The following is an 11,013-nucleotide window of genomic DNA, read 5'->3' on the forward strand; positions in this document are numbered from 1 at the left end:
ATTCTCTTTCGGACTTTAATTGCATCCAGAAAAATTACATCATCTTTGTTGTTATACTAACCATTTTTATGGTGTGTGGTGGTAGAAAAAAAAACAGAACAAAGGAAATTAGACATAATAGAAATTACATTTAATCAAAGAAATTTTGTTTCAGACACTCTATAAGACTCAAGTAAGAGAGCTACGTGAGGAGGTAGATGAAAAGAGCAGACAAGTTGTTGAACTAGAAGAGGAACGCACCAGTCTCACTCATCAACTACAGCTAGCAGTAGGAAGAGCCGACTCAGAAGCTCTTGCTCGCTCCATTGCTGAGGAAACTGTTGCAGAACTAGAAAAGGAGAAGACTGTAAAAGAGCTGGAAATCAATGATCTCATCTCCAGACATTCTGCAGAGGTTGCAGAGAAGGATTCTGCTCTAAATGCTGTGAGTGTAGATGAATATTTCTGGACCATACTGGAAGGCTTGAAGAATATTTGTCATATTTATGTTTTTGTGATAACTACAGTAGCTTCATGAATTGCGTGCCTGTCAAGATTGCTCTTTCTTAGGGTTATATGCTGTGAAAGAGATTTGGTAGTTCTGAACCAATTTTCACAAAAGTAAAAAGAACTCATGAGACTACTGATGATTAATAACACATTGTTATTGTTATTATAAGTATGATATTTTGGGCAATGCCATTGAAACAAGTCATCAGTAGTGATGTATTGGATATCTGCTTCTACCTCCACATCTGCGGAGCATCAGTGGTGAAAATACTGTCCACATTACTTTCCATGTCGTGTTTTAAAATAACAAAAGATCCGCATCAATATCCGCAACTGCATTTTCAAATGACAAAAGCTCCACCTCCGCCTCTGTGTCGAAGAAACATGGAAGTCATGGACCTCTGTGTGTGTGTGTGTGTGTGTGTGTGTGTGTGTGTGTGTGTGTGTGTGTGTGTGTGTGTGTGTGTGTGTGTGTGTGTGTGTGTACTTACCTAGTATGTATTGTGTGTTTGTATTGAAAGGAGTGAGGGAGACTGGCTGAGAGTGTGAAGGACACTGAAAATGTAACAGAGAGAGAGAGAGAGAGAGAGAGAGAGAGAGAGAGAGAGAGAGAGAGAGAGAGAGAGAGAGAGAGAATGTGCGTGTAGGAGTCATGAGCATGTGAGTTGAAACAGGCTAAGTTTCAGTGAGTCTGAGTGAGTTGAATTAGAAATAAGGTTGAGTGAGTTGAGAGATTAAGAAAGTGAGCATGGCTATGGATAGGAAGACATAAGTGAGAATAGACATGAGTGAGAGTCAGCATGAAGGAGAAAACAAGCATGAGCTAGATTATGAAGATAATTGAAAGATTAAGTGTGAGTGTGGAGAATGAGAGTGGAGATAGGAGTGAGTGGTAATTTGAGTGAGACTGAGTGTGAGAAAATGCAAGTGTGGGTGAGTGTAAAAGTTAATGAAAGATGAAATGTGAGTGAGTAAGAACAATCCTGAAGATTGCTAGATAGAATGAGGTGTACTGAGAATGAGAATGGAATTATACAAGAGATGAGAGAGTGAGGAAAGATGGAGAGTAAATGCTATGGAATGAATGATAGGGAGAGAGAGAGAGAGAGAGAGAGAGAGAGAGAGAGAGAGAGAGAGAGAGAGAGAGAGAGAGAGAGAGGTATCTCTTCTTTGTTCCATTATCTTGGACAGATGAGAGGGGACAGGTGACAGGGAGGGAGGTTTGAGACAAGACCAAGGAGGAAGGGAGGAAAAAGAAACAGGAGGAAAGTACATATTGTGAAGTAAAGGGAGGAAGGGAGTTGGAATAGGGGAAGGAGAGTATATTAAGCAAGGAAGTGGAGGAAGGGTGAGGGAGGAGGATGGGAGTACAGGGAAAAAGTAAAGAGAATAAATATAAGTAGGAAGAGTGTGGAGTCAATAAATAATTGGAGAGAGAAAGAAAGAAAAGTGGGGAATAAGCATTCCCTTTTCCTATCCTTTACTCCTTTTTGTTCTTCCTCCATCCACCCCTTCCCATTTCTATCCTATTTCCTTGCATCTTGTACTCCCCTTCTACAGTTCTCCCATTTCTATCCTATTTCCTTGCATCTTGTACTCCCCTTCTACATCTTCATTATTTTATAAATATACTTTTTTTTCTTTTGTTATCTTTTTATATATTTATTTTGTCATTTTATTTTATTTTATTTACTTACTTATTTAGTTTCTTTTATTTATTTATATATTTTCTTCTCTCTTTTGTCTTTCTCTCCTCTTTGAACTTTGTGTTGCAGATACTACGAACTCTGTATTACTGTGGTGTGTGTAAAGTTGATTGCATCCACAACTGTAACCTAATTATGGAGATAGAAGAAATCTGTAACTATATCTGCAAATATTGATGTTTTAACGTCAGCAGTTTTACCTGCAACAGCATTTTATCAGAAATACATATCTGGTTCTGCCTCTTCCTCTGTGGAGGTCCAAAATTTAGTATCCAATGCATCATTGATCAGTAGCCATATGTTTGAATTATGCCTGAAATGTGGGGTAAACATTCTTGCTATTTTGATAAATGTTTTTGGTCAAAGTTTGATTTTTTTTTTTTTTAAGGTGAAGGAGCGTGAACAGGAACTGAGCAAGTCATTAGAGACACTGAAGCAAGAAAAGGATTCCCTCAATTCTCAAATTCAGATGCTGGAAGATGGTTAGTATAAGTTTCATTATTTTAGTTTCCTTAAGTGTTTAATTTTAATATAGCATATGAACTGATGATTAAACAAGCAGATTTCACTGCATTATTCATATTTGTGCTATGATATCAAATTAGATCAAATTTACTCTGATACCTGATCCTCACAGTATCTTCAAGGGGTTGGTTACTGTGCAAAAGCAGTATTAGTATCTTTATGGGATTTGTGTGGGTATACTTACCTGATATGTATGCATCCTTGACTTTTTCGTATAACATTATAGACATGAGTGTTATTTTTATATTTACAGAGAAAAAGAAAGCAAACAATGAACGTCAAGATAAACTGGACAAATTAGATAGGCAGCTGAAGACAGAACAGCTCTTGAAGATGCAAGCCGTCAACAAACTGGCTGAAATAATGGCTCGCAGAGAAAACCTTCCTGCTAATCGGAAACCAAAGGCATCTGCAAGTGACTTGAGAAGGAAGGAGAAGGAATGTAGAAAATTACAGCAGGAATTAACTTTGGTAAGTGAATGTGCAGTTTTAACATGCATGATCAAGTAATCAGTAAAAATATTTTTTATTTCAAATATCTTGCATCATCTCTGTCATCCTCAACACTAAGAGTTTATGGTGATACTTCAGTTAAATTTTATATATATATATATATATATATATATATATATATATATATATATATATATATATATATATATATATATATATATATATATATATTTGGAAAAAAAAAAAAATTAAGAGTTATTTAGCAGTAATGAATATAGAGAATCATCTTAACATGTGAAACACACACACACACACACACACACACACACACACACACACACACACACACACACACACACACACACACACACACACACACACACACACACACACACACATACATTTAATGTCTGTTATGAAGTTAAAATAATGTTCATCATGCTCTCAGGAACGTGATAAGTTCTCCCAGACGGTGGTGAAACATCAGAAGGAAGTGCAGGATCTTCAAGCCCTTCTGTATGAAGAAAACCAAGCAAGAGTGAGATTCCAAATGGAGGTTGATTCCAAGGATTCTGAAATTGAATCTCTCCACCGCACAATTGCAAACCTCAATAGTGAAACTGCTTCACTTAGCAGTGGAGCTGATAATGATATTGATGAATTAGGTCAGTGGTTAAAGTCTTTGTTACATTTTATTTTATGAAGTGTATGAAGACAGTAAGTGGTAGGGAGATGAATAAATTTTCAAGTAGCAAGTGCCAGCTATGCTAAGCTCATGGGGTGTAGTAGGGTGGTTTCCACCAGTGGCTGAAAGGGTTAAGAGTGTGAATGATGTGTGTATTGGGATGTGGTGCTTTGTCTGAGCCACTCAGTATGGGATTGTTATTTTGTATATAATAATGATTTATCGGATATCTGCCTCTGCATCTGCAGTGAAAATACCATCTGCATTTGCATCCATGTTTTAATATGACGAAAGATCTGGATCAATATCTGCAACCACATTTTCAGATGACAAAAGCTCTGTCTCTGTGTCAAAGAAATGCAGATGTTGCTGAACTTTGTGTGTGTGTTGAAAGGTAAGTGAGGGAGAGTGTGAAGGAAACTGAAAGTGAGACTCATGATCATGTGAGTTGAGCAGGCTAAGTTTCAATGATTGAAAGTGAAGATAAGCATGAGTTGAATGGAAAGTAAGCGTGAGTTGAGAGATTAGTAGAATGAGAATGGCTTTGTAAAGGAAGGAACAAGTGAGAAGCATGAGTGAGAGTCAGCATGAAGGAGAAGACAGGTGTGAGTGTGAGTTAGATTATGAAAATAATTGAAAGATTGTGTGAGTATGAGTGAAATTGAGAGTGGGGATGGGGGTGAGTGCTACTTAAAGTGAGACTGAGTGATGGTCAGTATGAGAGAGAGAGAGAGAGAGAGAGAGAGAGAGAGAGAGAGAGAGAGAGAGAGAGAGAGAGAGAGAGAGAGAGAGAGAGAGAGAAAACACAAGTGTGAGTGAAAGTTAACGAATGATGAAATGTGGGAGACTGAATAAGAAGTCTGAGGATTAATAAATAGAATGAGAATGGAATAATTTGAGGGGGTGAGAGAGTGAGATGTCACTCCTTTGTTCCTTCATCTTTGACAGATAAGGGGAGGGAGGAATAAGACAAGGTGAAAGAGAAAAAGATGAAAGGAAAAGAAGAAGGGATGTATTGTGAAGTAGAGGGAGGAAAGAGAGTACTTAGGCCAAGGAAGTGGAGGAAGGGCTAGGGAGGAGGATGGGAGTGCAGGAAGAAAGAGTAAATAAGCATAAGCAGGAAGAGTGAGGAGTAAGAAAAGAATTAGAGGGCAGAGGAAGTAGTGGGGAATAAGTATTCCCTTTTTGTGTTCCTTACTTCTTTTTGTCCTCCTCCCATCCTACATTTTCCTACTTCTGTTCTTTCTGTCTCCTTGTTCTCTGTACTCCCTTCTCCAGTTATATCTTTCTGTATTTTTGAAGTATTTTATACATTTCTTATTATATTTTTCTATTTTTCTTTTTTGTTTTCCTCTTCTCTCTTTCTCTCCTCTCTGAAGCTTTTGTGTCACAAATATGACACACTTTTGTATTACTGTGATATGTGTAAAGATGATCTGCATCTGCATCTGTAGTTGTGGATATGGAGGTAAAAAGAAATTTGCAACTTCATCTGCATCCACAAATATTGAAATTTTAACATCAGCAATTGCATTTTATGAGAAATGCATATCCAACTCTGTGTTGGCATCCGTGGAACTCTAAAATTTAGTATCTGATACATCACTAGTATATAGATAGATAGAAGTTACTTGAGGAGGCAAGGTTGGTTCAAGTGTGTGTAATTGCTGGTAATGGAGGAATAGATGTAGATATGAAGTTGAATTTGAATGAAGAAAGAATGAAGGTGTGGTGAGGGATGAAAGATATTTAGAAGTAGATAACTTAAAATGAAGCCCCAAAGAAGGCTTTATGAAGGGAATGATACCTATCCCACTGAAGGATCACAAATATATATATTAATTGTTAATTTTGTGCTTCAGATTCCCGGTTAGAGGGTTGGCTTTCCATTCCTAATAAACAAAACATAAAGCGACATGGCTGGCGGCGGCAGTATGTGGTGGTATCTTCAAGAAAAATAATTTTCTACAACTCAGAAAATGATAAACAGAACTCTGATCCAGTTCTCATTCTGGACTTAACGTAAGTCTTTCCAGAATTTTCCTCTTCTTTTAAGTGTGATTGAAAAGAAAGATGGGAGAAATTTATATTTTCATGTAATTCAAAATTTGACAAGGTAATTTATATGTAGTAGTTAAAGTTTTTATGTGCCAAATTCACTTCATTACTGAAAATTCTTCTATTTTCAGTCAATAATGACTTGTAATGTATGCTAAATTTATTTTACAGAAAAGTCTTCCATGTTCGGTCAGTAACACAAGGTGATGTTATAAGAGCCGAAGTTAAAGACATCCCCAGAATATTCCAGGTAAGAATGTTGAGCCATAAGCTTTTTATTAATTTTGTCATTTGTTTATCTCCATAGTGTCTAGTTTTACATGTATGAAGCTAATAAAAACCAACTCCAGTGATTATTAGGTAAATCTGAAACATTGTCCTGAAACATATTTTACTGCCTGTTTTTGCCTTGAAAGCATAAGTGAATTTTGTGTTTTTAATTCATATTTAGTATTTTATTTTTGTCTGTTGATTGGAACAAAATACAGAGAAGGGGGTTCCTAGCCCCCATGCTCCATCCTTTAGTCACCTTTTACAACATGCAAGAAATACAGTGGCAGTATTCTTAGCCCTTGCCACAGGAAAGGATGATCCACCAGATGCTGGCAGGGCTAAAAGTGTTAATAATTTGTGTATGAGTGTATGGCATCTTGTCTAGGACACTCCATGTGAGATTTCTGGCCTGGTATGTGGATAGATGAAAGTTTATGTAGTTTGATTTCTTAACTTCTACAGTTACTGTACGCTGGAGAAGGAGAAAGTCGAAAACCTGGTGATACCCCTGGTCCCCTGCCTCTACATGAGAGTACAGGACCAGATAAGGCAGGTACTCTAGTCCACAAAGGCCATGAATTCTTGGCCATAACCTTTCATATGCCTACAAATTGTGAAGTCTGTCAGCGACACCTCTGGCACATGTTCAAGCCACCACCAGCCCTCGAGTGCAAACGTGAGTGATCACTTTAAAGCTTTGAAGTATGTACTGTTACTTGTTTGTCATTATTTGTATGCAGGATTTTACTTTACAGCTAATAAATAAAGATGATAATTTCAGTTTAGTGGTTGGATGCATACAGTGACTGGTATGTAGAATGGTAGGTTTTCAGAAAGCGACAATATTAAGTATAAAGTGACTGATCACATTGTATTTTCATGTCCTAGGGTGGAATACATAAGAGAATTACAATTTCACATGTTCTTACAATGTCTGTATATCTGCCATTACCTCATTAAATGTTAAAAGATTTGTTATGAACTCTATTTTCATGTTTTTTTTTGGATTTCTTGTGAAAACTGGTGATCTCTTGTAAGTCACTCCAACCCAAAAATAAGAATTGGTCAGGCATGTCAGGCAGACTGACACAGGCTACTTTGAGCTAGACTCCACGGTAAAGTTAATGTTCTTTAACTGTAATCTAAATTCTTTCCATAATACTCCCACCAGTGGACAATAGACTGATAATTCATTTATAATAAAGTTCAAGAAGATTAAAATGGGATGACTAAATAATGCAGCAAAGGAAAATTCTTTATGTTTGCTTTTTTTTGCCTATCAGTTTCAACACTGTTACATTATCTGTTCCTTCTTCATGTTTTGGCTGCTAATTTGATGTAGAACTTACAACTTTCTTAATTGAAATTGTTATCAGGTTGCCGATTCAAGATCCATAGGGATCATCTGGATCGGAAAGAGGATGTGGTTGCCCCTTGTAAAGTTAACTATGACATGAACGCTGCCAAGGAGCTGTTGCTGTTGGCTTCCTCAGTTGAATCACAACAGGTGAGATGGTCATTGTTGTATTATAGTATGGATCATTATTATTATTATTATTATTATTATTATTATTATTATTATTATTATTATTATTATTTTTAATGATAATAATAATAATTATTATTATTTATTTATTTATTTATTTATATATTTATATATTTATTTATTTATTTATTTATTTATTTATTTATTTTTTTTTTTTTTTTTTTTGGTGGGGGGCAGGGTCTTATAAAAGAAATATATCCTCCTCTCTTCTCTTTGTAAGTTATCTGTATTCCATGGTGGTTGTTTTCTTTAATTACCAAATAATCAGGTGGTTGGAAAAGAAAGGATAGTTTGATGACATGCAAATAAGGATCAAATTTAATGAATAGAGCTTAGAATTCATTGACCTTTCACAGAATTGGGTCACAAGATTATCCAAGAAGATTCAGAAGTCCGGGTACAAGGCCCAGCACACCACTAGTTCTGATGGTGCCAAAGTTTCCCCAAGGTAAGTGTTGCTGCTCTCATTTAAAAATAAAATTTTTTTAATTTAATTTTTTTTTTACAAGTGCTGCATTCATATTGACACACCAGAAAGTACATTTAACCCATTCATTACTACAAATGACTTCCAAACTTTATCAGATTACTTATTATTTAGTCATAATAGAGTAAATAAGATGAAATTCTGTTGGATAAGTAACTAGATGATGCATAACCCCTTGATAATAATTATCCTCAAATGGCACCTAGAATATAATAAAATTGAGGTTGTAGTATTGAAAGGGTTAATTGGCTCCAGTTGTGGATTCTGACCTTGAATTTCCTTTTTTTTTTTTTTTTGTAAAATGTAAATGCCTGATTTTTTTTATGAACATATCTATACATGACTGGTTATTTTATTTGTTGCATGTTATTGATTTGAGACTGGATAAATGCTTAATAGGCAAATATATTCAGAATAGGCTTGTCTTTTCTGGCTGCCATATTCTTTACAGAGTTTTGTTTCCATTGTTGGGGTGCTTTTATTATTTTTTTTGGGGGGTCTCAGTGTTCTGAATATCCAGAATCATTTTAGTTTTTTATTTGTTCCTCTATTTATTTTTTCTCTCCTCTGACATATCACATGCTTATAGTGTCTAAGAAAATCTCACCAAAACTGACATTTATACAGAAAGACTAATTAATCAGAAAAAAAACAAACAAACATAATTTACCATCTTAACTGCATCTCTTGTTTCTGAATTTAATTTCTGAAAATCAAAGTCATGGTCTTGAGCATCTTGTAGCACAGTCCCATGTGCATTTACTTCCATTCATCCCTCACAGTAACCTTTATTTTCTACTGTTCTCTAGTAATTCTGATCAGCCATTTAAACTTGTGCAATCACTAGTAGCACCATCTAGTAGCAGTACCTATGCATTTATTTCCCTTTTACTTAGTTGACTTGATATCCTGATTGTGGTATTTTTCTCTGCAACTTGAAGGTTTTGCAGAAATATTCATTTTTCATGTATTCTTGATTCTTTAAATCTGAACTGAGTCAAGAATGCTACATGTAGTTATTCCTGTAGGATTTCAACTTGTCTCTTACATGTCCATCAGTCTAAATTTGTTTGCCATTTAATAAGCATGTTGCTCTTTTATATTAATTTTATGTGGTTATGGTTTTCCAGAATGTAAAAGCCTTTAGGACTAGCTGCTTCCAGCAACACGTATATGAGGAACATTTACCATTACCAAGGTTTGCCCGGCTGTTGTTATGCACAGCACAACATGCACTTATAGTTCTCTTTAGCTTTCTTGACTGTACTTTCATTGCCTCTCAATTGGTTGTAGAACTATGATGAATATATTTTTATCATCATCTTCATAATTTTGAAAGGCTCCACACTTGCTTGCATGTGTTAGCCCAGTTCACCTAATTAATGTGATTATCTCATATGATTTTTACTTTATAAAACAACAAAACTATTAATTTATTGCATGACTTGAGGCCCTGTGTTCTACAACTTGCTAAATAAGCAGTGTCAAGATCCTTTTAAATTTCACTTCCCCCATGACCTCCTGATTCCTGCAAAAAATCTCTCCATTATTTCTCATAATTTTTCCTGGATCTATTTAATCTAGATTTGAATTATCACTGCCATCTTTTGTACATCTAAAGCTGGACACAATGAATATTCAACACTGGATAATTCTGAGCTTGTGGCTCCCTCATCTCCCCTTATACTTGTCACCTGAGTTCTTTGTAATGACATTTTGTCTGTCCTCTCTGGCTTTGACCCTTTGAATGGTACTGGACCAGATAGAGTTCCTTCAGTTGTTCTAAGTAACTTTGGCTCTTTGTTTGCATTTTAACTGGTTAAACTTTCCCATATTTGTTTTACTAATATATACTTTACATCTTGTAAGTTTGCTTACTTTCAAGCTGTTCCTTAGAGAGATTACCTCTCCAGTTCTTCAAAGTGCTGACCTACAGCTTCAATTTTTTTCTTTTGTCCTTATTTTCATTGAGGAGACTCCTAAGCATATTCTACTTCCAATCTTGTACCTGACTGTCAGTATGGATTCCATAACTGATAATTCGCTGGTGATTTAGCTTTCCTCAATAAAGCTTGGATGTTCTTTCTTAGGAGTTATGGTGAAACCTGTGCTGTTATCTGATATATATATATATATTATGAGACTTTCATAAGAGTCTGGCATAAATCTCTAATTTCCAGCCTCCCTTTGTACAGTGTCTGTCAACATACCTCTGTCTTGGCATAAATCTTTAATTTCCAGCCTTCCTTTGTACAGTGTCTGTCCACATACCTTTGTTGTATGTAAAATCTGTTAAATGGAAGGTAAAGTATATTGATGTCACTCACTTGGCTCTGTTAAAAAGGGTAGAATGAAAAGCTTTCTGTCTTATCAATTTCCCTCCTTTATTCTGTCATTATATTGAGTCTCTTGCTGTCTACCGCTGTTACTTTTTTGCAGATACCACTTTTTTGACTGGCAGACTCCATGCCTTCTCCTTCCTGTTGTTACACAGACTTTATACTTACTCTTGCCCTTTTTCTATCTTTTTAATCAATACAAGAGTTAATAAATGTCTTCAAACCTTCATCTCTTTTTGTCATCAAACTTTAGAATACTCCTGACTTTTATCATCATACAACTTGAGTTGTTAAAAGAAAGATCATAAAATTGTCTCCTTGACTGAATTATCTTAACTGATAGGAATGTTTTTTGGGGAACAGGTTCTATTAAATTTATTTCTGTATTCATCTCATTTTGTTTTATTTATTTATTATTTATTTATTTATTTATTTATTTATTTATTTATCTA

At 35.3% G+C, this 11,013-nt stretch overlaps 1 protein-coding gene across 2 annotated transcripts in view; it reads left to right on the forward strand.

Annotated features, from left to right (window-relative positions):
• The window catches only part of LOC135101389 (rho-associated protein kinase 2-like), a 39,194-nt gene that overhangs the window by 20,713 nt on the left and 7,468 nt on the right, over positions 1-11,013 (forward strand). Inside the window, exons 18-27 of one of the 2 annotated variants that reach the window (XR_010269251.1) lie at positions 155-424; positions 2,584-2,677; positions 2,974-3,191; positions 3,622-3,838; positions 5,721-5,880; positions 6,088-6,166; positions 6,652-6,865; positions 7,566-7,696; positions 8,092-8,183; positions 9,353-9,420. Coding sequence is in view for 1 of the 2 variants with exons in the window: in XM_064005314.1 (XP_063861384.1) it covers positions 155-424; positions 2,584-2,677; positions 2,974-3,191; positions 3,622-3,838; positions 5,721-5,880; positions 6,088-6,166; positions 6,652-6,865; positions 7,566-7,696; positions 8,092-8,183 (1,475 nt within the window). In the remaining variant the exon portion in view is untranslated. The remainder of the gene's footprint in view (positions 1-154; positions 425-2,583; positions 2,678-2,973; positions 3,192-3,621; positions 3,839-5,720; positions 5,881-6,087; positions 6,167-6,651; positions 6,866-7,565; positions 7,697-8,091; positions 8,184-9,352; positions 9,421-11,013) is intronic. The other variant, XM_064005314.1, reaches the window with a different exon arrangement.

This window comes from Scylla paramamosain, chromosome 6 (genome assembly GCF_035594125.1).
Source record: "Scylla paramamosain isolate STU-SP2022 chromosome 6, ASM3559412v1, whole genome shotgun sequence".
NCBI lineage: Eukaryota > Metazoa > Arthropoda > Malacostraca > Decapoda > Portunidae > Scylla > Scylla paramamosain.